General features: G+C 37.1%; 1 protein-coding gene across 1 annotated transcript in view; it reads right to left on the bottom strand.

The window, feature by feature from the left end:
* Pcsk1 (proprotein convertase subtilisin/kexin type 1) overlaps nt 1–24960 on the bottom strand; it is a 46940-nt gene that overhangs the window by 20494 nt on the left and 1486 nt on the right. Inside the window, 6 exon segments of the mRNA NM_017091.2 lie at nt 1307–1479; nt 4429–4517; nt 10731–10807; nt 11978–12124; nt 14423–14533; nt 22993–23097. Coding sequence (NP_058787.1) covers nt 1307–1479; nt 4429–4517; nt 10731–10807; nt 11978–12124; nt 14423–14533; nt 22993–23097 — 702 coding nt within the window.

Here is a 24960-nt window from a genome sequence, read left to right as displayed (position 1 = left end):
AAGAAAAGACAGAATGTATAACAATCTATCATCAATTATGGTTACTAGCAAGCCCCCCAAAAGCTGTCAGAAAATATATGCACAGTATTTTCAAAGACAATCCTTTGGAATTTGTCTTTAATTTCAAGGTTTCAAGGGTTGTCAAATTGTATATTAGAGACCAGAAGCAGAGTATCCCTGCCTGCTTCCTGTTTTCAGGACCCTCTCTGCAGTGGGGTTGTGCTGGGCTTTTCCTTTCTTCTTTATTCAGAGGTTCATAATCCAGCCTTTAGCACATGGACTATAATTCTGTTCACTCTTCTCTTCATTATTGAATCTTTGAACTTCCTCTGTTCCTGCTTGAATTGTCTGGCTGACTGACAGAATGACAAAATCAGGCATTATTCATATCTGCCTCACAGCTGCATCAAAAAAACGACTCTTGGTTTGAATGGAACTCGTCAAGGCCACTCTTTTTGTGATATTTCAATTGGGTCCCTCAAAAGCCTGTACTTTTGTCTCAATCCTGCATAGTTCAAGGTCTTAGAATCTGTTCAACAATGTAGTTAGCTCAAGGGAAAGAGCAACATATGAGGGGTGGAAGGATTCCAGGTACTCGTGTAGTGTAGAAGGCAGGGTGTTGCTACATTTAAGAATGAACTCTCACAGCAATTGGAAGAAGGCTAGGTGGTAGACTACCTACTTAAAAACTCTGAAGAAAAATGAGAAATATGTTCAAAAGCAGTGTTGTGTGTGTGTGTGTGTGTGTGTATGTGTGCATGTTTCCATGTGTGTATTGCATGTACGTGTGTGTGTGCTAGTATATATGTATATGTGTGGAGTCTTGAGATCAGCCTTGACTGCCACTCCTGAGGCTCTATCCACTTAGTCTATAAAAAATGCCATCTTGTTTATTTGAGTCCAAGTCTCTCATCAAAGACTGGCTAGCCAGAGAACTTCAGGGATCTTTTCTTGCCTCAGTACTGGAAATGTAAGCACCATCATTCCTGGTTTCATACTAAGATGCTGAGGCTCAACCTCAAGTTTTTATGATAAGCAGCCAGGACATTTTGACTGAGCTATCTTCCTAGCCTCAACAAATATATTAAATATAAATATTCTAAAAGTAGTGAATCTTTGCATTATGTTGGAACCACGTATGGAAATGTTCTTAATTTTGAACATTCATCTCTCTGAAGAATGATTTAGTTGTTTAAGTGCATTTAAAGTTGTGAAAGGCTTTTTCACAGTTTACTATCTTTTCCTATAACCTAAATGTTTTCCCCCATCCTTACTGTTTCATGTGAGGCTGTGCTAAGCATCTCACCTGTTTGACACCGTATTCAAATGCCTTCTGGGCTAGTCTGCCAGGCCCCTCCACAGTTTTTCCATCATCATTAGGGCCCCAGCTTGCACTGTAAATATCCACATGGCCAGGGTTGAATCCAATTGAACTAGCCTCAATGGCATCAGTTACAATGCCATCCAGCATTCTTATGCCTAAGCAAAACAAAGAAGCAACACAACAGGAATATAACAGGAATTTCAGTGTTTCAGAGAAAAATAAAACACTCTTACCAATCACAGTCTTAATGTATTTTCTGAAACAACAAAACAACAACAAAAATACCAAAAGTAGTCACTGGATGTTCAACACTTGTTGTGAGGTGGTTCCTAATAGCACCGAAGGGATGAAATCCTGTCTCTTTGAGTTTTCTTGTGTGAACTTTAGAGCTAATATTATGTACTATAAAGCTGTGATTTGTTGCTGTTGTTGATGTTTTAAAGCTGTTGCCAGTAATATTGAGATCCAAAGTACCACCAGAGGAAATGCCAGAACATTTGTTATATTATAACTATAGTATATGCTATACCATTATAATGTTATAGTAGTTTTAAAAGTGTCTCCTTTCCTTCTAGCATCTGAACAAAGTGACAGATAACAGAACTTTTAGAAGGAAAAATAAAACCCGAAAGCCCCCTGTCAACACACGTGCTCCTGCCTGTGCTATGATGGCTGTGGCCCAACCTGTTATAGAAGAACTCTGAAAAGAAACTGTATCCCTGATCAGAAAAAATCCATCTACAATAGGAAACCAACAAGGAGGAGGAACTGCTGTTTCTAAGCTTGGATTAAACATAACCCAGGGGCTATTCTTTTATATGCTTGCTGAGAAGTATTTTCAAAGAATATGCTTTCTTTTCTTATAAATAATCTTAAGGATGAAATCATTGTGACAGATTTCCTTATTGAAGGAGAACATTTTTCACCTGGAGAGAGCTTTCTGCACCTTCCAACACCCTTTCACCTATCATCAGACTCATAAAATCTAAAAGCCAAAAAAGAAAAGGTAATTTGAACAAAACAGACAGATACCTGGTTATTCCCAGCTTTGGGTTAATAATTCAATGGACTCTGCAGCCTCATGCTTTCACACTATTATTTACTAGAAAACAGATGGGATGTATACATAATTTACATGATCCAAGAAAGTCATGTAGATTTGCTTTGCTAAATGAGGTAGTATCTACAAGCCTACCAACAGGATGATGAGGCAAGCAGGAATCCAAGATCATCCTTGGCTACACAGTAAGTTCAAGATCAACCTGGGCTACAGACTCTGTTGGAAAAAAAACATTTCAGCTCTCATTTTTTATAACTGTATTGACACTGAAGAAACTATTTCACTTCTCAACTATAAAATGGAGATGATGATAACAGCTCACATGAATTACATGTAGTCATTATTTCATACATATCACACACAGAAACTTATCTCTTTATAACTATTATTTCAGATAGATACTGTAATTCTTGTATTTTATAGGTGGACAGCTACAATGCCTGAGAAACATAGTAACTTGTTTAAGACCACACAGCTTGGAAGCCAGGATTCAAACTCCAGAAATACGGCACCCAAATCTACCTTGCCTACTACAGGGACATATTCTATAATATACTGTATGATATTCAATTGCTGTACAGTGGATACCTCATACATTAAATAGTTCTTCAAATGGGGACTGGACCACCAAATGCTGGAGTGATGAAAAAGCACAATAGGTTTAGGATCAGAAGTTTTATATTTTAGTTTAATGTTGCTACTGTCTGTTATTGGTTACCTTAAGAACCTGATTTTAATTCTTCTACAAAATATGAAGATCAGATCATTTCTTCACAATCTATAGCTCTTTGGTTTACAGGTACTTAAAAAGTGAATTCTGGGTTTTTTGTTTTTGTTTGAGTTGATTACATCTGTACCTGCATTTCTTTAAATTAGGACAACATTTTGAAGTTGATAGTATCAAACAAACAAAGAAAAAATCAGGAGTGATGCTTGAAAATCTGAGTGTCCTCTATTGGTGACAATGCACATATATCCATGTCACAATGTATATTTATTTGGTTTCTGAAAAGAAACCCATAGCCAAACTTAAACTGTAACCATGTAGGGTTTAATGTGATTTTATTGTAAAGGCACGACATACAAATGTTCTCTTTGTTTCAAACCAAATTAAGCTCAACCTTTACTACACAGCTATGAAAGTCCAAGGTAGGGAGTACAATGAAAGAGACAATATTTGGTTTTCTTTCTACATCCTAACAGACTTGTTCTCCAGTGGTCTTCATTGGAACATGAAATCTGCCAGTGGGCTCTCTTGCCTTCCCAGTGGCTTCTGTGAAGTGCAGCCCAGGTATGAGGGTGGTCATGGAAGCTGAGTGAAGTGCTGTGTTCATCCTCCCAACCCCATCTTGCCTCAGTTCTGTTTGGAAGCAGCCCCTTTTACAGGTATGAAGTCAGAGCTCCTGCCCAGGAATTCTCTTGGCTATAGATTCCTTTCTTTACTTTCCACTGACCTCCCTTTTTCTTTGCTACTATGAGCCTAGAGGGGTAATCTCTGCTTGTTCTAATTAGTTACCTGTTGGTCCCTTCTAATGTACATAAATGGCTTTTTTATTTAAATGTCCTCTACCGTATACTATATAAAGCAACTAATGATTCTCTTTTTTTGGCATTTAAGGTAGCATTGCCTACTTCATATAACAAGAATCTATTTTTTAAAAAATAATTTTAAAAACTATTCTTTGCATATAGGCAAAGAATGTAGACTAAGAAGCAAGGAATATCTACCTAAATTTGTCTATTCCTTCTTAGCAAGAGATTAATAGTGATCCCTTCTGAAGCAGAGTACAGAGAATATTAGATTTTATTCAAGTGCAATTCACCATGTCATTATTTTTCTGGGAATGTCTCGGCTATATTCAGCTATCCATATTCAAGAAATCTAGGTCTACTGATTTACTTGCAAGCCACACTCAAGTTTGCAGCAAATTTTGTAAGGAACTCATTTTTTTTTAGGTTGGAGAAAGTGCCCCCCCCCCAATCTTATAGCAGGGAACACAAGCCTCCAATTAAAGTGCTAAATTACAGGATAAGACTGCATTACCTCCAACTTTGGAATTATATGCAACTCCAACTCCACATTTGTGATTATTTGCTTGCATGGCAATTTCTCCTGCACATCTTGTTCCATGTCTAAAAATTAAAGGAATAAAATTTATAACAGAAATAAAGATTTGTGCTTTCCCATAAAGCCATGGTATTCTCTCCTAATGAAGTTAAATAAAATGTGTCGAGATGAAGGCTATAGATAGCAGGGTCCAAACATGTGAGTTCAAATTCTGATTTCTGCCAGTAACCGAAGGTGTGGTGTTGGATCAGTGACTTATCCTCAAAGGATTGTTGTGAAGGTCATGTGAGCTGATTGGGCAAAGCACTTAAAACATATATTAAGAGCTCAGCCACTATAGCCACTGAGCCGATGTAACTTCTGACATTATTGTGAATATGTCAACACCCAAGGACAGTGTCATTAATATGTCTTCTGATCCTTGCACACTGGCCATGGAATTGTTCTCAGAATGGCCTTGGATTAAGTTCTCAGTCAGCCCTAATAAGTAGAGTAGACTAGGCACCCCTTGTTAGCTCTTTTCTATTCTTCTTACCATGTGTCACACTGTGATAGCCAAAGACTTCCTATGACTAAGAATATGTGATTTTCTAGGGATACTACTGACTAATTGAGAGATGAGACATTCTCATAACATGGTTGAGGCCTGAACAAGACTGCTTTCTAATCAGCCAAAGAGAGGAATTGATTATTTCAGGGTACTTGGTGGGATTTATTCACTCTTGAGCACACTAATTTCTACCACTGAAGCACCAGTTCTAAAATTCTGGTACAAGATAAAACAAGACCTGTCATTGGAGAGAAGGAAGAATGGGTGGGAGAAAAGTTTGAGAGAAGGGGAGGAGACTGGAACAGAAAGGGATGGGAGAGAGGAAGCCAGGAGAGAACATGGAGGCTGATGTCAAGATTCTACTCTGTTTTTACAGGTTGTTATGAATATTCTTAATAGATGTGTACAGGACTTTGCATGTCTAGGTGGGAAATTATATCTTATGAATTGGATCAGAGGTTATTGTGTTGTGTGTTCTTTCTTGTGGTGAATTATGTTTAAGAGAATATATGATGGCTGGGACACTAAGCCACCACAGAATTAAGATATATATTTCTGGCATGGTGGCAGCCTGCCTTGAGAACTGGATGGGCAGAGAAATTGTTGCTAGGCTCAGAGAGAGGCCATCAGCAGTGTGATATAAGATGAAGCAAAGTGGGTGAGAGGCTTTGCTGACTGAGATTAAGATATCTACCAGATATCTTGGGGCACTGCGGTGCCGGACCTAGTGGGGGTAATGGACACCTTTTTTTTTTTTTTAACAATTTTGTAACAACACACTGATGCTGATTTGGGGGAAGAAAATACTGCCTTTCTTGTAAACCTTGAACATGAGGGAGCACTTAAGTCAAGTCTTGCTGCCACTCAAGACCCCATGGAGAATGAAGCTAAGTGGGCAAGCAGCACTAACAGTAGATAGTGGTGTGGGAGCACATTACATACCTTCCAAGGTCTTATAACACCTGCTGATGATTATTAAAACCCCATTTTACATTTTACCTTTGAGTTAGGATCAACTCAAATGCAAGTGAAGCTGTCCCGAAATGTTCCAAAGAATGTGTACAAATCAGAACATATAAAAGATACTTCAAAATAGCCAAGGGCAAAACTCAGAACTTTTATTATTGTGTCACATGTCTGTTCAAATTCAGCAAGATTCAACCTACACTTGTCACTGAAGATTCTACTTGGTAACATAAGATGTCTGGTTGAGGTATTCTCTCCCCTATTATATGGTAATTTCATTTAAATTTCTTTCATAGAGAATATACTTAAGAAAGCTTCTACAGTAATAGGTTTCCATATGGTTTTTCACAGGACTTTAATGTTTAATGTCTCTCCACATATTCCCTACTTTACTCATCTCCATCACCCTCTTCTTATTTAATTCTATTCTAGTTTCCCCTTTATATCTTTACAGCATGATGTTCTATTTCCCCTTCCCTGAAATATCTGCCCCCCTCAGCTGGTCTCTAATTGGGTCCCTAACATTTGTGGTTATTTGGATTGAAGTGTATATATTTAAAGCATAAAGGCTAGCTTCCACAGATAAAAGAAAATATGCAGTCTTTTTGTCTAGTGGTCTAGATTACCTCAGGATGATTATTTCTAGTTCCATCCATTTACCAGCAATTTTTGAAGTTTTATTTTCTTTAATAGCTGAATAATATTTCATTGTAAAAGTGCACCACATTGTCATTATCCATTCCAGTTGATAAACATCTAGGCTGTTCTTAATTTCTGGCTATTATGAATAAAGCAGCAATAAACATGGATGGACAAGTAAGTAACTCTGTTGCTGTGGTAGTAAGAAGTAGAGATATTGGGTATATGCCTAAAAGTGGTACAAGTTGACCTTGAGATAAATCCATTTTCAGCTCTTGGGGAAACCTCCACACTAATTTCTGTAGTGGCTATACCATCTTGCTTCCTTACTAGCAATGAATAATCAAAATGTGGCTGGTTACTTAAACAAACAACTTCTACTAACTTAGAATAGTGGTAGTAACTGGCATTTTAAAAACTGATTTAAAAATTCAAACGGTAATGAGTATTATTTTGCTTAAGACATTCTTGTCTTATTTTGACTAGAAAAATAATTTGTAATTGTTATTGAAATACTGAATTCATGCTGTCTTAATAGTAAGTGTTGCTGCAATTTTAAGATTTATATTTGGTAGGGGTTGGGGATTTAGCTCAGTGGTAGAGCTCTTGCCTAGCAAGCACAAGACACTGGGTTCGGTCCTCAGCTCCGGAAAAAAAAAGATTTATATTTGGTGATTCCTCCGTTGATTGGCAGAGGGATAACCATCTGTGCCTCTATGTGGTTCTTTATGTAGTGATGATGAAGTACAGTGATAGGATAATTTAGGGAGATAATGCTCATAGAATTGGGGACTATAGATCTCCAATTGTTGAATAGGCTAATGAAATGGGGCCACTCATTTTCTAAACTTAAAAGATGTTATCTGGCAATGTACTAGAAGATATTTCTCTATATTGTAGCTTCTAATAAACAATCGGGATACTATTTTTCTGGCTGATAGCCAAGAGCGATCTAAGAAATATTTTCATTGTTTCATTTGAAAATTCAGAATTCAGAATTGGCTGAGAAAATTAAAATGTTTCTTCTTCTGCTCCTATCAAATGATGCCATTCTTGTCATTCTGATTTCTTAATACATTGCAGTCCATCTCAGTTGCTAAGTGAGAAACCATGATGACCATCATTGTCAACACCACTACTATTGTCATTATCATCCATTGTCATTATCATCAAAATCATTTCAGTAAACAATTATTTACATTTCTTTGTATTAATGTCCACAAATATATGCATATTTGTGTAATCTCCATAATAATATGGCTATAAAATTTTTCCTTTCAAACCTGCTGAGATATAAACATACAAATACACACACACACACACACACACACACACACACACACACACACACACACACTAGAATAGCTAAGGTTTAATCTAAACCTTTTAACTCTTGAACTGATTGCATGTTAACTTCACACCAAATGGAAGGACCATGATGGCTAATGCTCTGGAAACCCAGGTTTTTCAGGATGCGCATAATCAATACTATTATATGGGTCTTTGAAACACACTATGAGGGTAACATAGTTACCTCTTAGAAAAAGAAAGAAGATCATCTTGGAAATGGAATATTTCCCAAAGGTCCCTACCTTGGCCCTATTTGAAGAGATTGGAACATTTAAAATGTGCATTTTCTGTAACTAGGGACATATTCTAAGAAGTTGATTGTGAGATATTGTTTTTTCCTCTCTGGTTGCTTCCTGCTGCTGTAAGGTGAGCAGTTTGTTCCCCCACAGTGATGTAGCACCTTACCACAAATCCAAAGAGCAGCAGAGACAACTGACAGTGGAATTAATCTAATACTATGAGCTAAGGAAAACATTTTCTCTTTGTGAGTTGAGTTAATTTTATTTGTTAGAGTAGTACAAATGCGGTTCATATAAGGATTGAGTTCTCAATCAGGGAAATGACAGAGTATCATTATACAAATTGTCACTCAGGATAACTATAGTTACTCTATAGCCTGACCCCAAGATCTACATAGGATGAATGTGCACTGCCTGCTCTTACTATGTCTCCCCAGACTCACCATTTGTTTACAGGCTGATTGTCCTTTGCCTTAATGAGGGGGACAATGAATGTTGTTTTATACCATTTAAATAAAGTAATGCCTATTCCCAAGTACCTAATACTCACTTCCTCAGGAACTTTTAGAAATACAGATAACAGGTAGCCAGTTTTAGGTGATAAGTAGAAAAAAGGAGAGGCATTGAGAAGTGGGTAGTTTCCCTAAGGTTACCCTTATTCCATACAGTAATTGGCAAAGCAACCACTGCCAGCTAGCTCACCCCATATAGTAGTGCTCCAAGAGAACTGGTATTCCTTTTGGACAAGGGCTCTCTCCTTTTCTCCCCTTAACTGAGAAATATATCTGAAGGCTTGTCTGTGAGCCCTGCTGTCAATACCAAGATGTCTATGTTACTTCCCAGGAGGCTCCAGGAGCATTTCTACTTTATTGTTACTGGAATGCTCTGTTTCTAAGATGTATTTGTGGTTATCTCCATTACTCAAATCCACATAAATAGTACTAAAGAATAGTTTATGAATCCTATACTGCTTTCCTTTTTCTTCAAGGAAGAAACAGACATCTGAAAGGAGAAGCCAAGTCTATATGGCTCAGTTTCTTTTTTCTTTCTGTGTTGGTCTTCTAGAAGTTGGGTGTCAGGGATCAGCAGGCCAGAAAAAGACATTTTGTACATTTGTAGGATCCTCACAGTCAATCTTCATGGAGCTGAATGAAGCATTGGGCCCTTCTCTTAGGTAATAGGTGCTAAGATAGGCACTGCTTGTCTGAGATCTTTACCCGAAGAGGACGTGTTGGAGTGGAAGACATGTGGTTCATACTCAAGTCAAGAGTGAATACAACTGATAACTTTGTTCGAGTGCCCCTTGTTTGTGGTTTGCTACCTGAATCTGACATCTGCCTAGAGAAGGGACCAGGTACCCAAATACAACTAATGACACTGCGCAGAGCTAGTTGGAGTGAGTGGAGTAGAGTTGGGGAAAAATTCTAGGTTTCTGAAATAAGGATGGGGCAAGAAAGAGTTCTCATCAGAGGTAAGATTGAGGTAGAAAGGGATATAATATGAGTTGGAGCTCCTTTACATGAAAAAAAGTATGCCAGACATGTCACAAGAAGTCAGACAGGGCATGTGTTCCTTAGGCAAGTCAAAGAAAAATAACCTTAAATTAACCTTACTACCCTAGACATATGGGCCCCAGAGAAAAGAGAACCACTTCATGTTTCATGTGGACTGTTTTACACAGCAAGATCTTTCAAGATTGTTCCTATACTCACAGCAACAAGCCCCAATTTTGACTCCAATTTCATCTCTTTTGATTAAAGTCTCTTCTATGCGGGGAAAATGTAAAGTGAATGTCGAAGCTTTTAAGAAAAATTACTCTGAGATAAAGGCAATGCTCAAATAGGCATAGATGCTTTGAGACTAAGTCTCTAAAGGAAAGTTTCTCTAGGGTTAGGAGAGGTTGAAAGTCTTTGGTTTCTGACATTCTTTGGCTTCTGGTTTTGGAAAGACTGACTAGTTTTTATCTTCCCTTATACTTAAGCTAACAGCTTAAGAGTCAAGAGCTCTCCACTTGAAGGTTCCTGACTGCTTCAATGTCTTAAAGATTGTGATAGATGTAGAAAGCAAGCCTCAGTTGCATATTCTTATCTACTGTCTGGTCGTGACCTTCTGGTGGAACTAGATTATGAAACACATTTGCTACAACAGTGGAGACTTGTTGGGTGTTGGATGGAGTTGTGGATATTTCATTTTGTTCCTTTTTCATGAAAAAGGAAGAACACAAATTATATCAATTACATCACTAATACTTTCCATAAAGCTACAAATTCTCAGTTACATTTGATGAGCAAAGTTTATAATATAAGAAGGATAATTTTATAAAATAAGAAATTTAACTAAATATTTTCTATAAACTAGGAGGACATGAAGACAGGTTTTTGTCCCTGCTTTAAAAACAATGAAATATAACCATTTACCAAATGGGTTTACATATACCAAGACTTGAAATTGAACCAAATTTAGAGCATAAGTCTCCAAAACAAGCTGACAGCATTGTATATAATTTTATTTCTCCAGAATGCACACTTACTCACTTGTTTTCATTTGTGGGATCATATCGGGGAAATGGATCATGATCATTATCATTAAAATCATAGCTAGCCTCTGGGTCCTAAAGAAACAACAACAAAAAAACCCAATAATAGCATAATGTCATAAAAGACAGTACTTTTAGAGCCTGGCTCATCCTGAATGACTATCTAGCCTGACTGAACATTGATTATAAACCCAAACCAGCAGCAATAATGAGCAAGGTACTCAATGACTATATCAGACTCATATTTCACAGATGCTCATAAAAGATCGGCATTCCAAGGTTCAGCTATCTCATTTTTTGGTAACAAATAGGCTCCAAGACATTGAATGACTTTTATGGTCACAGAGTCTTGATGTGTGTCATACATCACTTTATAACCAAAATGCAAAGAATTGGCTATGTGGTGGGTTAAAATCTGCAATTTTTTTAAGTTTTCTTAGGTATAGTAAGAAGCCATGAAATTTAATTACTAAAAACTTACTTGAAATTCAAGAAAGTACTCCTTACCCATCTTCTTTTTCAGCCTTATTGCTGCATTTAAGCATCTCTGACTTAGCTACTCTGTCACCACTGTTTCTATTCCCCTATATTTTAATACTTCTTCATTTCTACTCTGAGCTATTTTTTTTTAAATCTCTTCCCTGCTGTCCCCTCTCCTTTTCTGTTTAGCTGTGAATTATAGCTTAGGCACTTTGGATGGGTGAAAAGAACTAAAGAAAGAGAAAGGATAATTTGATAGAACATTCAACCTCTGGAGTCCATGTTCTATTATGAACTTAATTGACAATCTTCCCTCTTCTAGTAAACTCTTCCATTCTTGGTTGCCATTTTTGTTGTGCTGCTCATCTTGATTTTGCATACTATGAATTACATCTATGTAACTCTAGGATGAAGGGATACTGAGCCATAAAGAATTTTGGAAAGTAACCAATGGTTTCAGGCATTAAGCTTGGTCTGACTGATTTCAGCTCTAAAAACAGTGTGGCTCTTGGTCCAAAGGATTTTTAACAATTTCACTGGTGTAAGAACCCCTCATCCCACTTCCTAATGCACATTGTCATGTGTAATACTTGAATTTGTTGGACTCTTCTTATGCTTACTAATACAAAACAAGTTTAGACAGACTAATAATAGGCCCAGAAACTGACTCTAGGGCAGCAGCCATTCTCTCTTTAAGGAAGAAAAACCCTGCATGTCTACAGAGATAGCTCCCTAAGTGACAGACATAGGACAGCTCAGACTCACATAATTGGCATAAATATCTGTGTGATTCCACTCCAAGCCATCGTCCAGTACAGTAATAACAACTCCTTTGCCAGTAATACCCTTTTGCCAAACAGGTATTACATGCAAGTCCAGCTTGGGCAGAGATGCAGTCATTCTGGTGTCTTGCTAGTGAAGAAAAACAAGAAACATCGAGAAAATTATGATCTCTCTTGCTTAATCATGAACTTAAGACCATTTTTTTCTTTTTCCTTGGGTAATGAGAAGGGAATTGGGTAAAGTAAAAGCATAAAGTTGAGGGTATAAGCCAAGTAACCCATTTTATGCTAGTCTTCTAGTTGTCCTAAGGAAAAAAAAAATCATGAGACATGAATTATCCTCTTATCTTAACTACACATATTGGTTTTTTTTTCTAGTTGTTTAACAAGCTCAAGCTTTCCTGGTACTAAAGCTTTATTTCATCTCACTGAAGTTCTAAGTCTTCATTGCCACACTGAGGACTCTTTTTTTTTTTTTTTTTTTGGTTTTACGGTTCTTGGAGAAATATTGTCCTAAGAGAGAACTATGGATGTGGAATGGCTAGGAGACTGTAGTCTTACTAGAAATTGAAATTTAATAGTCTTTTCTACATATATGCCATTTAAGTAATTTTTTTCCTTTTCAGGTAATTTTCCTGATATTTAGTGGGTCAAGCTATACAGAAGAGCTGGGAAACAGAATAACACATTCATAAGCATGTAAGACAAGTAGTAAACTCCTTCCTTGGTGAAAGAGTCAGCAAGCAGTGCTTAAATAACCACAATAAAAATCCCATAAATGGGCTGTCACCTTGTCAATGTTCTGCATAAAAATGTAGTAATGAGGAAGATTCTTCAGGTGATTGTGAGGCTGCATCAGGCAAGTTGGAAATCCACAGCATTTTGATGGGCCCATGGTAGAAAAGAAGGTCTCCATGTAAGTTTCAACAGTAATTATAGTGTATAGTTGTTAAGGATATGGCCTCTAAAACCATGAATTTTGGCTCTACTAGTACTAGCCATGAGATTTAAGTAAATTATTCAATTTGGCAATGTCTCTGTTTTTTTGTTGCCGAAATAGTTAAAATTAGTAATTCTATCTATCTTAGCAATGTAAGAATTGAAAGAGAAAATGAGTTAGTGATATCAAACACTTAGAATGCAACTTAGATTTTCTTTTAGTCAATACACAAAATGTGTTAGTGGACACAGGTCTTCTGCTGGGATCAGCAAGTATTGCTTAATTTAAACAAAAGGAATGAGGAACTTATGGTCTTCCATATCTAATATAGAATCAAAAACCTTAGTTTGTGGCTATGAAAATTATCTTTACTCTATTCCCAGCAGCAAGTCCATTTACTAGTAGTCTATGCCTCTACTGTAGAGGCTTGATATTACAACATCAGAGAACATGTTAAAGACATGTTCATACACCAGTCAAGACCTTGTAAATACCTTAAAGGAACCATGATTTGAAAACCTAAGTATTTGTAAATAGTTTCCTAGTATTTCTTCTTTCTGCCTGATTTAAAGATTCTTATTTGAATTATGTCAAAAAACTGTTGGTTTTGGACTGCATATTGTTATGACTATTGTCTATAAGTGATCTAGAGAATTCTCTAGAGAAAATTCTACCACCATAGTGGTCATAATATGAGTTGTGTACCTAAAAATTACTTCTGGCTAGGACATTATTCCTCTGCACTTACACCAGCTACACTTAAGAAGACACACAGACAACGAGCATTAACAGATGGATTTGTTTTAGCCACCCATTCAGCAAAACAAAAGATTCATGCCATGAATTTTCCATCAGCGCTGCTTTTTAGATAGTATAAGCTTCTGCCAAATTCTATATTAGATATTGTGATGACTATTCTTGGTTGTCAACTAAACTACATTTGGATTAATTAAAACACAAATGGCTGGGCATACCTATGACAGATTTTCTTCTTAATTAGATAATTTGAAATGAGAAGATCTACTTCTAATCCAGATCTTTTGAGGTACAAAGATACACCTTTAATCTGGGCCATACCCTTGGCAGATATCCTATATGAAGGACATAGAAGAAAGAAGCTAGCTCTTTCTTTGCCGTCGTGCTCTCATTTGTAAGTCTACTCATTACCTGGCATTAATGATTTCAGTATATAAAGAAGACCAGTTGAGACTTCCAGACTCAGGGACTGAACAACTAATGTGTTCTTGGACCTTCCATTGGTAGATGGCCATTGTTGGAATAGCTGGAACACAGCCCATAGCCATTCTAATAAATCCCCTTTATAGATGATAAATATAGACAGATGTAGATGATATGTAGATAGTTTTTCTATAAATTCTGTTTTCTAAAAACGCTAATACTGATACATGGATAGACAAACAGATCCACCATGAAGATGATATAGCAGTATAAAGATCCTAGATCCTAAATGTTCCTTTCAGTACTTACCAAGTACCACTGCTGATTCCACATTGGATCATTGAAGAGATTCAATGCTGAGTCTCTTGGAACTGAACGTTTTCTTCTCTCTTTTTCATATTGTTGTTCCGCCCATATCACCTACAAATATTTCATAATAAAATTAAAATCATGCTTCTACCTAGATATATTTATCTTCCCTCTGTGTCCAAAATCCTCTTCCCCAAAGTGCACATATCATAGTGATATTTTTACCTGACCTCAAACTGCCAGCCCAGGGAGAAGAAAAGATTTCCAACTGAGGAGACAATTGTTTCCTCCATTACAATAAAAGTGCACTCCTAGCAGGAGGAGAAGCAGCAAGTGCAGCACTTAGACCTTTAGATTATTCTCACCTTGCTTACAGTGGGAATAGACCTGCAGAAAGTTGTCATCAGGAAATAGGCCATAATGCAAATTTGTCCATTTTAATGGGTAAGTCAACAAGCCAGGGCCCTCAGAGACTATTACAGCACTCTTTTTCTTTTTCATCTTTATTAAATTGGGTATTTCTTATTTACATTTAGATTGTTATTCCCTTTCCCCATTTCCAGGCAAACATCCCCCTAACTGCTCCCCCTTCTCTATGGGTGTTACCCTCCCCATCCTCCCCACATTACCACCCTCCCCCCAACAATCATGTTCACTGAGGGTTCAGTCTTGGCAGGACCAAGGACTGCCCCTTCGACTGGTGCTCTTACTAGGCTATTCATTGCTACCTATGAGGTTGGAGCCCAGGGTCAGTTCATGTATCATCTTTGGGTAGTGGTTTAGTCTCTGGAAGCTCTGGTTGGTTGACATTGTTGTTCATATGGGGTCTCAAGCCCCTTCAAGCTCTTTCAGTACTTTCTAAGATTCCTTCAATGGGGGTTGCATTCTCAGTTCAGTCGTTTAATGATGGCATTCGCCTATGTATTTGCTGTATTCTGGCTGTATCTCTCCAGAGACGTCTACATCCTGTTCCTGTCGGGCTTCATTTCTTTGCTTCATCCATCTTATCTATTTTGTTGACTGTATGTGTATGAGCCAAATGTGGGGCAGGCTCTAAATGGGTGTTCCTTCAGCCTCTGTTCTAAACTTTGCTTCCCTATTCCCTCCCAAGGGTATTCTTGTTCCCTTTTAAAGAAGGACTGAAGCACTCACACTTTGGTCATCCTTCTTGAGTTTCATGTGTTCTGTTTATCTAGGGTAATTCGAGTATTTGGGCTAATAGCCACTTATCAATGAGTGCATACCACGTATGCTTTTCTGTGATTGGGTTACCTCACTCAGGATGATATTTTCCACTTCCATCCATTTGCCTATGAATTTCATAAAGTTATTGTTTTGATAGCTGAGTAGTATTCCACTGTGTAGATGTACCACATTTTCTGTATCCATTCCTCAGTTGAAGGGCATCTGGGTCCTTTCCAGCTTCTGGCTATTATAAATAAGGCTGCAATGAACATAGTGGAGCATGTGTCTTTGTTATATGTTGGGACATCTTTTGGGTATATGCCCAAGAGAGATATAGCTGGGTCCTCAGGTAGTTCAATGTCCAATTTTATGAGGAAACTCAAGACTGATTTCCAGAATGGTTGTACCAGTCTGCAATCCCACCAACAATGGAGGAGTGTTCCTCTTTCTTCACATCCTCACGAGCATTTGCTGTCATCTGAATTTTTGATCTTAGCCATTCTCACTGGTGTAAGGTGAAATCTCAGGTTTGTTTTGATTTGTATTTCCCTTATGACTAAAGATGTTTAACATTTCTTTAGGTGTTTCACAGCCATTCGGCGTTCCTCAGCTGTGAATTCTTTGTTTAGCTCTGAACCCCATTTTTTTTATTTTTTTTTTATTTTTTTTTTATTAACTTTAGTATTTCTTATATACATTTCGAGTGTTATTCCCTTTCCCGGTATCCGGGCAAACATCCCCCTCTCCCCTCCCCTTCCTTATGGGTGTTCCCCTCCCGACCCTCCCCCCATTGCCACCCTCCCCCCAACAGTCTAGTTCACTGGGGGTTCAGTCTTAGCAGGACCCAGGGCTTCTCCTTCCACTGGTGCTCTTACTAGGATATTCATTGCTACCTATGAGGTCAGAGTCGAGGGTCAGTCCATGTATAGTCTTTAGGTAGTGGCTTAGTCCCTGGAAGCTCTGGTTGCTTAGCATTGTTGTACATATGGGGTCTCGAGCCCCTTCAAGATCTTCCAGTTCTTTCTCTGATTCCTTCAACGGGGGTCCTATTCTCAGTTCAGTGGTTTGCTGCTGGCATTCGCCTCTGTATTTGCTGTATTCTGGCTGTGTCTCTCAGGAGCGATCTACATCCGGCTCTTGTAGGTCTGCACTTCTTTGCTTCATCCATCTTGTCTAATTGGGTGGCTGTATATGTATGGGCCACATGTGGGGCAGGCTCTGAATGGGTGTTCCTTCAGTCTCTGTTTTAATCTTTGCCTCTCTCTTCCCTGCCAAGGGTATTCTTGTTCCCCTTTTAAAGAAGGAGTGAAGCGTTCACATTTTGATCATCCGTCTTGAGTTTCATTTGTTCTAGGCATCTAGGGTAATTCAAGCATTTGGGCTAATATTATTTGTCTCCTTGCAGTCTAACTTCATGAGTTCTTTGTATATTTTAGATATAAGCCCTCTATAAGTTGTAAGATTAGTAAAAATCTTTTCCCAATCTGTTGGTTGCCATTTTGTCCCAACAACAGTGTCCTTTGCCTTACAGAAGCTTTGCAGTTTTATGAGATCCCATTTGTCGATTCTTGATCTTAGAGCATAAGCCATTGGTGTTTTGTTCAGGAAATTTACTCCAGTGCCCATGTGTTCAAGATGCTTCCCTACTTTTTCTTCTATTAGTTTGAGTGTATCTGGTTTGATGTGGAGGTCCTTGATCCACTTGAACGGAAGCTTTGTACATGGTGATAAGCATCGATTGATCTGCATTCTTCTACATGCTGACCTCCAGTTGAACAAGCACCATTTACTGAAAAATGCTATCTTTTTTCCATTGGATGGTTTTGGCTCCTTTGTCAAAAATCAAGTGACCATAGGTGTGTGGGTTCATTTCTGGGTCTTCTATTCTATTCCACTGGTCTAGCTGTCTGTCTCTGTACCAATACCATGCTGTTTTTATCACTATTTCCCTGTAATACGGCTTGAGTTCAGGGATAGTGATTCCCCTGGAAATCATTTTATTGTTGAGGATAGTTTTAGCTATCCTGGGTTTTTTGTTATTCCAGATAAATTTGCAAATTGTTCTGTCTAACTCTCTGAAGAATTGGATTGGTATTTAGATGGGGATTGCACTGAATCTGAGGATCGCTTTGGGTAAATTGACCATTTTTACTATATTAACCCTGCCAATCCATGAGCATGGGAGATCCTTCAATCTTCTGAGATTTTCTTCTATTTCTTTCTTCAGAGACATGAAGTTCTTATCATACATATCTTTCACTTGCTTGGTTAAAGTCACAGCGAGGTATTTTATATTATTTGGGACTATTGTGAAGGGTGTCATTTCCCTAATTTCTTTCTCAGCTTGTTTCTCTTTTGTGTAGAGGAAGGCTACTGATTTATTTGAGTCAATTTTATACCCTGCCACTTTGCTGAATGTGTTTATCAGATTTAGTAGTTCTCTGGTGGAACTTTTGGGATCACTTAAATATACAATCATATCATCTGCAAATAGTGACTTTTTCTTTCCCAATCTTTATCCCTTTGATCTCCTTTTGTTGTCTGATTTCTCTACCTAGAACTTCAAGAACTATATTGCATAAGTAGGGGGAGAGTGGGCAGCCTTGTCTAGTCCCTGATTTCAGTGGGATTGCTTCAAGTTTCTCTCCATTTACTTTAATGTTAGCAACTGGTTTGCTGTATATGGCTTTTACTATGTTTAGGTATGGGCCTTGAATTCCTGTTCTTTCCAGGACTTTTATCATGAAGGGGCATTGAATTTTGTCAAATGCTTTCTCAGCATGTAATGAAATGATCATGTGGTTTTTATCTTTCAGTTTGTTTATATAGTGGATTACATTGATGGTTTTCCATATATTAAACCATTCCTGCATGCCTGGGATGAAGCCTACTTGACCATGATGGATGATTGTTTTGACATGTTCTTGGATTCGGTTTGCCAGAATTTTATTGAGTATTTTTGTGTCGATATTCGTAAGGGAAACTGTTCTGAAGTTATTTTTCTTTGTTGGGTCTTTGTGTGGTTTAGGTATAAGAGTAATTGTGGGTTCATAGAAGGAATTCGGTAGCTTTCCATCTGTTTCAATTTTGTGGAATAGTTTGGATACTATTGGTATGAGGTCTTCTATGAAGGTCTGATAGAATTCTCCACTGAACCCATCTGGACCTGGGCTCTTTTTGGTTGGGAGACCTTTAATTACTTCTTCTATTTCTGTAGGAGTTATGGGGTGTGTAAATGGTTTATCTGTTCCTGATTTAACTCTGGTACCTGGTATCTCTCTAGGAAATTGTCCATTTCCTGCAGATTTTCATGTTTTGTTGAATATAGGCTTTTGTAGTAGGATCTGATGATTTTTTTTTTAATTTCCTCTGATTCTGTAGTTATCGCCCCCTTTTCATTTCTGATTTTGTTAATTTGGATACACTCTCTGTGTCCTCTGGTTATTCTAGCTAAGGGTTTATCTATTTAGTTGGTTTTCTCAAAGAACCAGCTTTTGGTTCTGTTGATTCTTTCTATGGTCCTTTTTGTTTCTACTTGGTTGATTTCAGCCCTGAGTTTGATTATTTCCTGCCTTCTACTCCTCCTGGGTATATTTGCTTCTTTTTGTGCTAGAGCTTTTAGGTGTGCTGTCAAGCTGCTGATATATGGTCTTTCCTGTTTCTTTCTGCAGGCACTCAGAGCTATGAGATTTCCTCTTAGCACAGCTTTCATTGTGTCCCATAAGTTTGGGTATGTTTTGCCTTCATTTTCATTAAATTCTAAGAAGTTTTTAATTTCTTTCTTTATTTCTTCCTTGACCAGGTTATCATTGAGTAGAGCATTGTTCAATTTCCATATATATGTGGGTGTTCTTGCAGCACTCTTGTTGCTTCATTTCTCTCTCCAAATACAAAGGTAAAAATTATGAGTGCTATACAAGAATGGTGCTATGTGTGTAAATTTGAAATTTTGGCTCCCCTGTGTTTTACATCCTGCCCAAGAGTATTTAATATAAGAAACAGATTGAAAACCTGAGGTGATAAATGTGCATTACTGACTAGGCAAACTTGTCATTAGTTCACCCTCATGCATTACACAAGCAGATCTGACAATACAAAAATTACATGGCCCACATCTCTGGCATAATCTTATTATACTTGAGGCCTGGAGAAAATACAAGACTGTCTTGTGTTATTGTCATTATGAGATAATACTATAATTCTTATTTTGCTGGAAAATATGACTCTTTCCTGCTCCTGAAACAGTCTTTCTGTTATGTATGTAGTGAGAGTCCACTGTGAGCTAGGATATGTTTAATATAAGAATGTCCACGTATCAAATCCAAAAATAAAACTGAAAAACAATATTCAGCTGAAGGCCAAAGATATCCACTAGGAATGTCTTGAATTTTCAATTGAAATTATATTGGAAGCTAATTATAAATATGAGGACAGACTGGAGTTTCAGCAATTAATCACTATAATTTATTTTAAAGTGCTTGCATTTTCAAACTCAATTGTTTCATCTTAAAATAACACGCTACCTGAAATACATTTTCTGTTGTCTAGCTGGGTCTTTAAAAGCTGGCTACTAAACGACACATGTAAGTCTTTGTGGGAGGGGATCACTTAAAGTTGGGAATTTCATCAGTCTGGTGCGTTTCATGGAATGTATTTAAAAGAATATTTTCCTCCATTATAAAAATCCAGCTAAGTGAAAATCAAGAGCAGTTCATAAAAAAAGTGGTATTACCATTTGATCAGATAAACATTCAATTGTACCAAACCATGCTGTGATTAATGTCATTAACCCGAATTGCATATTAATCTCTACAAAAGCAGACTAAATGGAATGGAGAAAATTGTCCATGCCTTCTGATTATGCATAATGATTTCCATGGGTTTGTAAATAATACTTTGATCTGTAAAAAGTACTAAATATCATCTTGTCCTGTGTAACTTTTAAGACTCCTAAGTATTTCCTAAAGTAAATTTATCTTGAGGTAAAATTTTCATAAGATTTATAACCTACATGGAAAAAATTTTTATTGATGAATAATTATTAACCTTTTGTTGTATCTTGAGATTTCACAAAAATTTACTGAAATAACTGAAGGGGAGAATTAATCAATATGTTCACTTGCATGAGATATTTTGAATAAGAATAGCTGGCACACTCTACTTTGTGCAGGTTTTTCCTTGAAAATGACAAGGGATTTCATTTCATCATTGAGTTTCTCATACATCTATTTAGGCAGAGGAGTAAATTTTTCTGCCATATCCAAGGATTAAAAACCTAGTCAGGATACTGGAAGCTGGTCAGCTTCTTAGGGCACATATACAAGAAGCCATCTACTTTGTTCGGGGATGTAAGAGACAATATCACTAGACTAAAGAACTTTTCAAATAAGGTTGCTGGTTTCCAGTTTGGCCTGCTATATCTAGCAGGTTGACATAAAGAATTAGCAATAGGCCAGTATGAGCTGCAGGATTGTGGTCATACTGATAAAATAACATTAATATGGTAGGTTCTACTACTTTTGAACTCTGCAGCCCAAATTCCAACAATTTTCTCTCTTCACAATTTGTTTTCTTATTTAAAGAAAATCAAGGAGCAAGCCAAACCATGAAGTAATTCACAGGCTTCCTATATCCATGTACTTTCAACTGTTGTTATTTCCTTTCTTCATTTTCTCCTTCCTCCCAAAGTTAAGAGATTGCTTTGTATTTCTCACTGATATTGTCTTGGTGTTCTTGTACATAGACATTTGTCCAACTAGCATGCATTTCTCCAGGAATGCCAGGAAAGACAGCATTGTCATATAGTATTCCAATACTCCTAATGTATTTATTCTTTCCTAGTAGCATAGCTGCTGATCTCGAAATTAGACCCCCAAATCAATAGGTATATTAAATATGTAATCAAATTTTCTTTACCCTATTTATGTATATATACCCTAGACATGTCTTGCTGTTGCCAAATAATTATGACTTGGTTCACAAACCAGTATGAAAAAAAAACTGATATCAACAAAACGTAACATGTTTGAAACACCTCATAAAGAAGTGGAGTAGAAGCTTTCTTATAAATACTAATATTTTTCCTGAGTGAGGTAACCAACATGGTATGCACTCATTGATAAGTGGCTATTAGCCCAAATACTTGAATTACCCTAGATCCACAGAACACATGAATCTCAAGAAGGATGACCAAAATGTGAATGCTTCACTCCTTCTTTAAAGGGAGAACAACAATACCCTTGGGAGGGAATGGGGAGGCAAAGTTTAGAACGGAGGCAGAAGGAACACCCATTCAGAGCCTGCCCCACATGTGGCCCATACATATACAGCCACCCAATTAGATAAGGTGAATGAAGCAAAGAAGTGCAGACCAACAGGAACCGGATGTAGATCTCTCCTGAGAGACACAACTAGAATACAGCAAATACATAGGCAAATGCCAGCAGCGAACCACTGAAATGAGAATGGGACCCCCGTTGAAGGATTCAGAGAAATGACTGAAAGAGCTTGAAGGGGCTTGAGACCCCATATGAACAACAATGCCAACCAATCAGAGCTTCCAGAGACTAAGCCACTACCCAAAGATTATACATGGACTGACCCTGGGCTCCAACCTCATAGGTAGCAATGAATAACCTAGTAAGATCACCAGTGGAAGGGGAAGCCCTTGGTCCTGCCAAGACTGAACCCCCAGTGAATTGGGGGTGATTGTTGGGGGGAGGACGGTAATGGGGGGAGGATGGGGAGGGGAACACCTATAGAGAAGGGGAGGGGGAGCAGTTAGGGGGATATTGGCCTGGAAACCAGGAAAGGGAATAACAATCGAAATGTAAATAAGAAATACTCAAGTTAATAAAGAAGAAAAAAAAGAAATACTCAAGTTAATAAAGATGGAAAAAATACTAATATTTTTTTATCAGTGCAAATGGTAAAAAGCTTTTCATTTACATGTCAGTGTTATTAAAATCAGGGGTGGACATTACATGTTACAATTACACATAATTGAATAAATATTAAAATTATATTTACATATTCTGAGTTCAAGGATGTCAAGAAGGAACATTTCTTATTTGCCACATAACATATGAAAGGCTTTTGACTGACAATAGTCAATTATTTCATCAATGCCTCTCTCTGATCTGCACTCAAAACTCAAGTTTATACATGTAAATCTTTACCACACATAACTAAGCATATGTATAAAATTAACATTTGTTAGCTTATTATAATCCAAACATATCATGAGCTCAATTTCACAGAAAGAAAATAATAAGTAATTATAAATTAGTAATCATTGTCACAATACAAAAGAATCAAATGCTTCTGTTGGGAGTCATAGAAAACAGTCGGTTAGGCTGAGAATTTGAGAACAAATGCGAACTTACACGATCATCATCAGATAACCTCTTAGTGATATGAAGAGCACTTCTTCGGGATCTTCGAGGATGATTTTTGTGTTTGAATAAATAGTGATTTTCAAGTGATCCAATCTATTAAAAAATCAAAATATCAATACACTTTCTTCAGAATGTGTATATGGACAATTTAAAATGGTCAACTCATGCTAACTAAAGTTGTCTTTTATTAATAAACATATATTCCATTAAATCCACTGAAGTTGACTTTATGAGGAAGGCATAGAAGTTTTGAGATGATCTTTGGAATGTATCTTGCTCTGGCTTCATACTTGAGAATAGTGATGCTTCTATTTCATGTAATTTAGAGAAAGTACCTTGTATTTTCTTGCATGAAAAAATATTTCTCAATGCCTATTTAAACAAACATATCCTGCAGGAAACAATGATTTGTGGTATACAAGAAAATCTATTCAGATTTTAAAAAATTTAATAAAATAAATTTAACATTCAGTTAAAATAAGATATTGTAGATATAAAGTGTTTGAATCAATTGTGATTAATGTCATCAGCCATTATTGGTGATTCTGGTTTTTAGAAGTTCAATGCTTTCAGGAAGTGTACTGTATTCAGACAGGGGCCTCACCTTAGGCTATGTATACTTCTTTGGTGATTATATCCTCTGGTTCATTTAGAACTATTGCTTGTTTTTTACACAAAACAGTATAAAATGTTAATTGACTAAATCTTTTAATGCTTTTTTTAATTAAGAGATTAATGATTGTACTGTTTCAAAGAAAATAGATGTTCTCTAAGTTGCTAGTTTTCATAACTGAGAAAATCACTTTCTGTAGAAATGCTGAGGCTCGTTTCCAAAACAGAGCCTTGGGCTGAGAATCTCCTGAGAGCTGTAGCTGGATCTGGGAGGACAAGTCAAAAGCCATGAGACAAGGTTAGGATTGCACAGCTCTGTTTCTACCACCAGCTACCTCTGCTCCTTGTCTCTGTCCTCTTCCTAGCTTTGTCATGAGGCTATAATGTTAGGATGCTTGCCATAGTGTGATTTTAGAATGCTGGACAAAATGGGAAGGAAGCCAAACCGGGAAAGCACCATTAGTCATTTACAAATCATTATTCTTTGAAATTATTATTTTGTTATTGAATATGGCATTTTAACAAAAAATGACTAGAGGGAAGCTAGTTTATTTTGAAAAAAAATATACATAGCGGTCTAGGTTTAGATGTGTGTGTGATGCTAATGTGTGACATGTGGAGGAGGAGAATCTTATATTTTCTTTTCCAGTCACACATACCAGGCTGTTGACTAGATATCACCTCTCCCACTCAGAACAAACAAATTTCCATGGTGCTTATATTACCCACCAAGAAAATTCCAACAGCTATTCTCTCTCTCTTTGGTCCCCAAATGCTCAAGAAATGCAAACAATAACCAAATAATACAAAGCAGCTTTGTTTCTGTTTCCCCTATAACCTGTTTTCTATATCTAAAGGGCCTTCTCCAATCCCACTCACCATATTATTCTGACAGCCCCAGACTTTTCTCCTCAATTCTTGTGTATTAGATAAGATATCTAATAGCTTTAGATTAGATAAGATATCTAGTAGCTTTCTTTCAGGCCTCCCAAATTCCCTTCTACCCTTTTCTCCTTCTATCAAAAAATAAAAAATAAAAAAATAAAAGCTGACTTAAACCACCAACTACAACATCTCTTACAGAAATTTCATTCGGTTGCAATTATTTATTTCTAATCCACCATCCTTAGCATTTCTTTTCCTCCTTTTATTCTTTAGTCCCTAAGGCACAGCCTGAAAGTGTTCAGAAAGACTCTGGGAATTTTATTGAGTTTCATGCTGGGCCTTTCAAGATCATTTAGCTCACGGAGTTAGAGAATGAAGCCTCTGGCTAGAGAAGGCTTATTTCCTAGTGGATTTGATGTATGGAATAGACACCGCCTACACAGATTACTCATCCATGAC

The sequence above is a fragment of the Rattus norvegicus genome, chromosome 2 (genome assembly GCF_021556685.1).
Source record: "Rattus norvegicus strain SHRSP/BbbUtx chromosome 2, alternate assembly SHRSP_T2T, whole genome shotgun sequence".
Classification (NCBI taxonomy): Eukaryota; Metazoa; Chordata; class Mammalia; order Rodentia; family Muridae; genus Rattus; species Rattus norvegicus.
The sequence above is the reverse complement of the archived record's forward strand: the minus strand, read 5'-3'. Positions and strand labels throughout refer to the sequence as shown.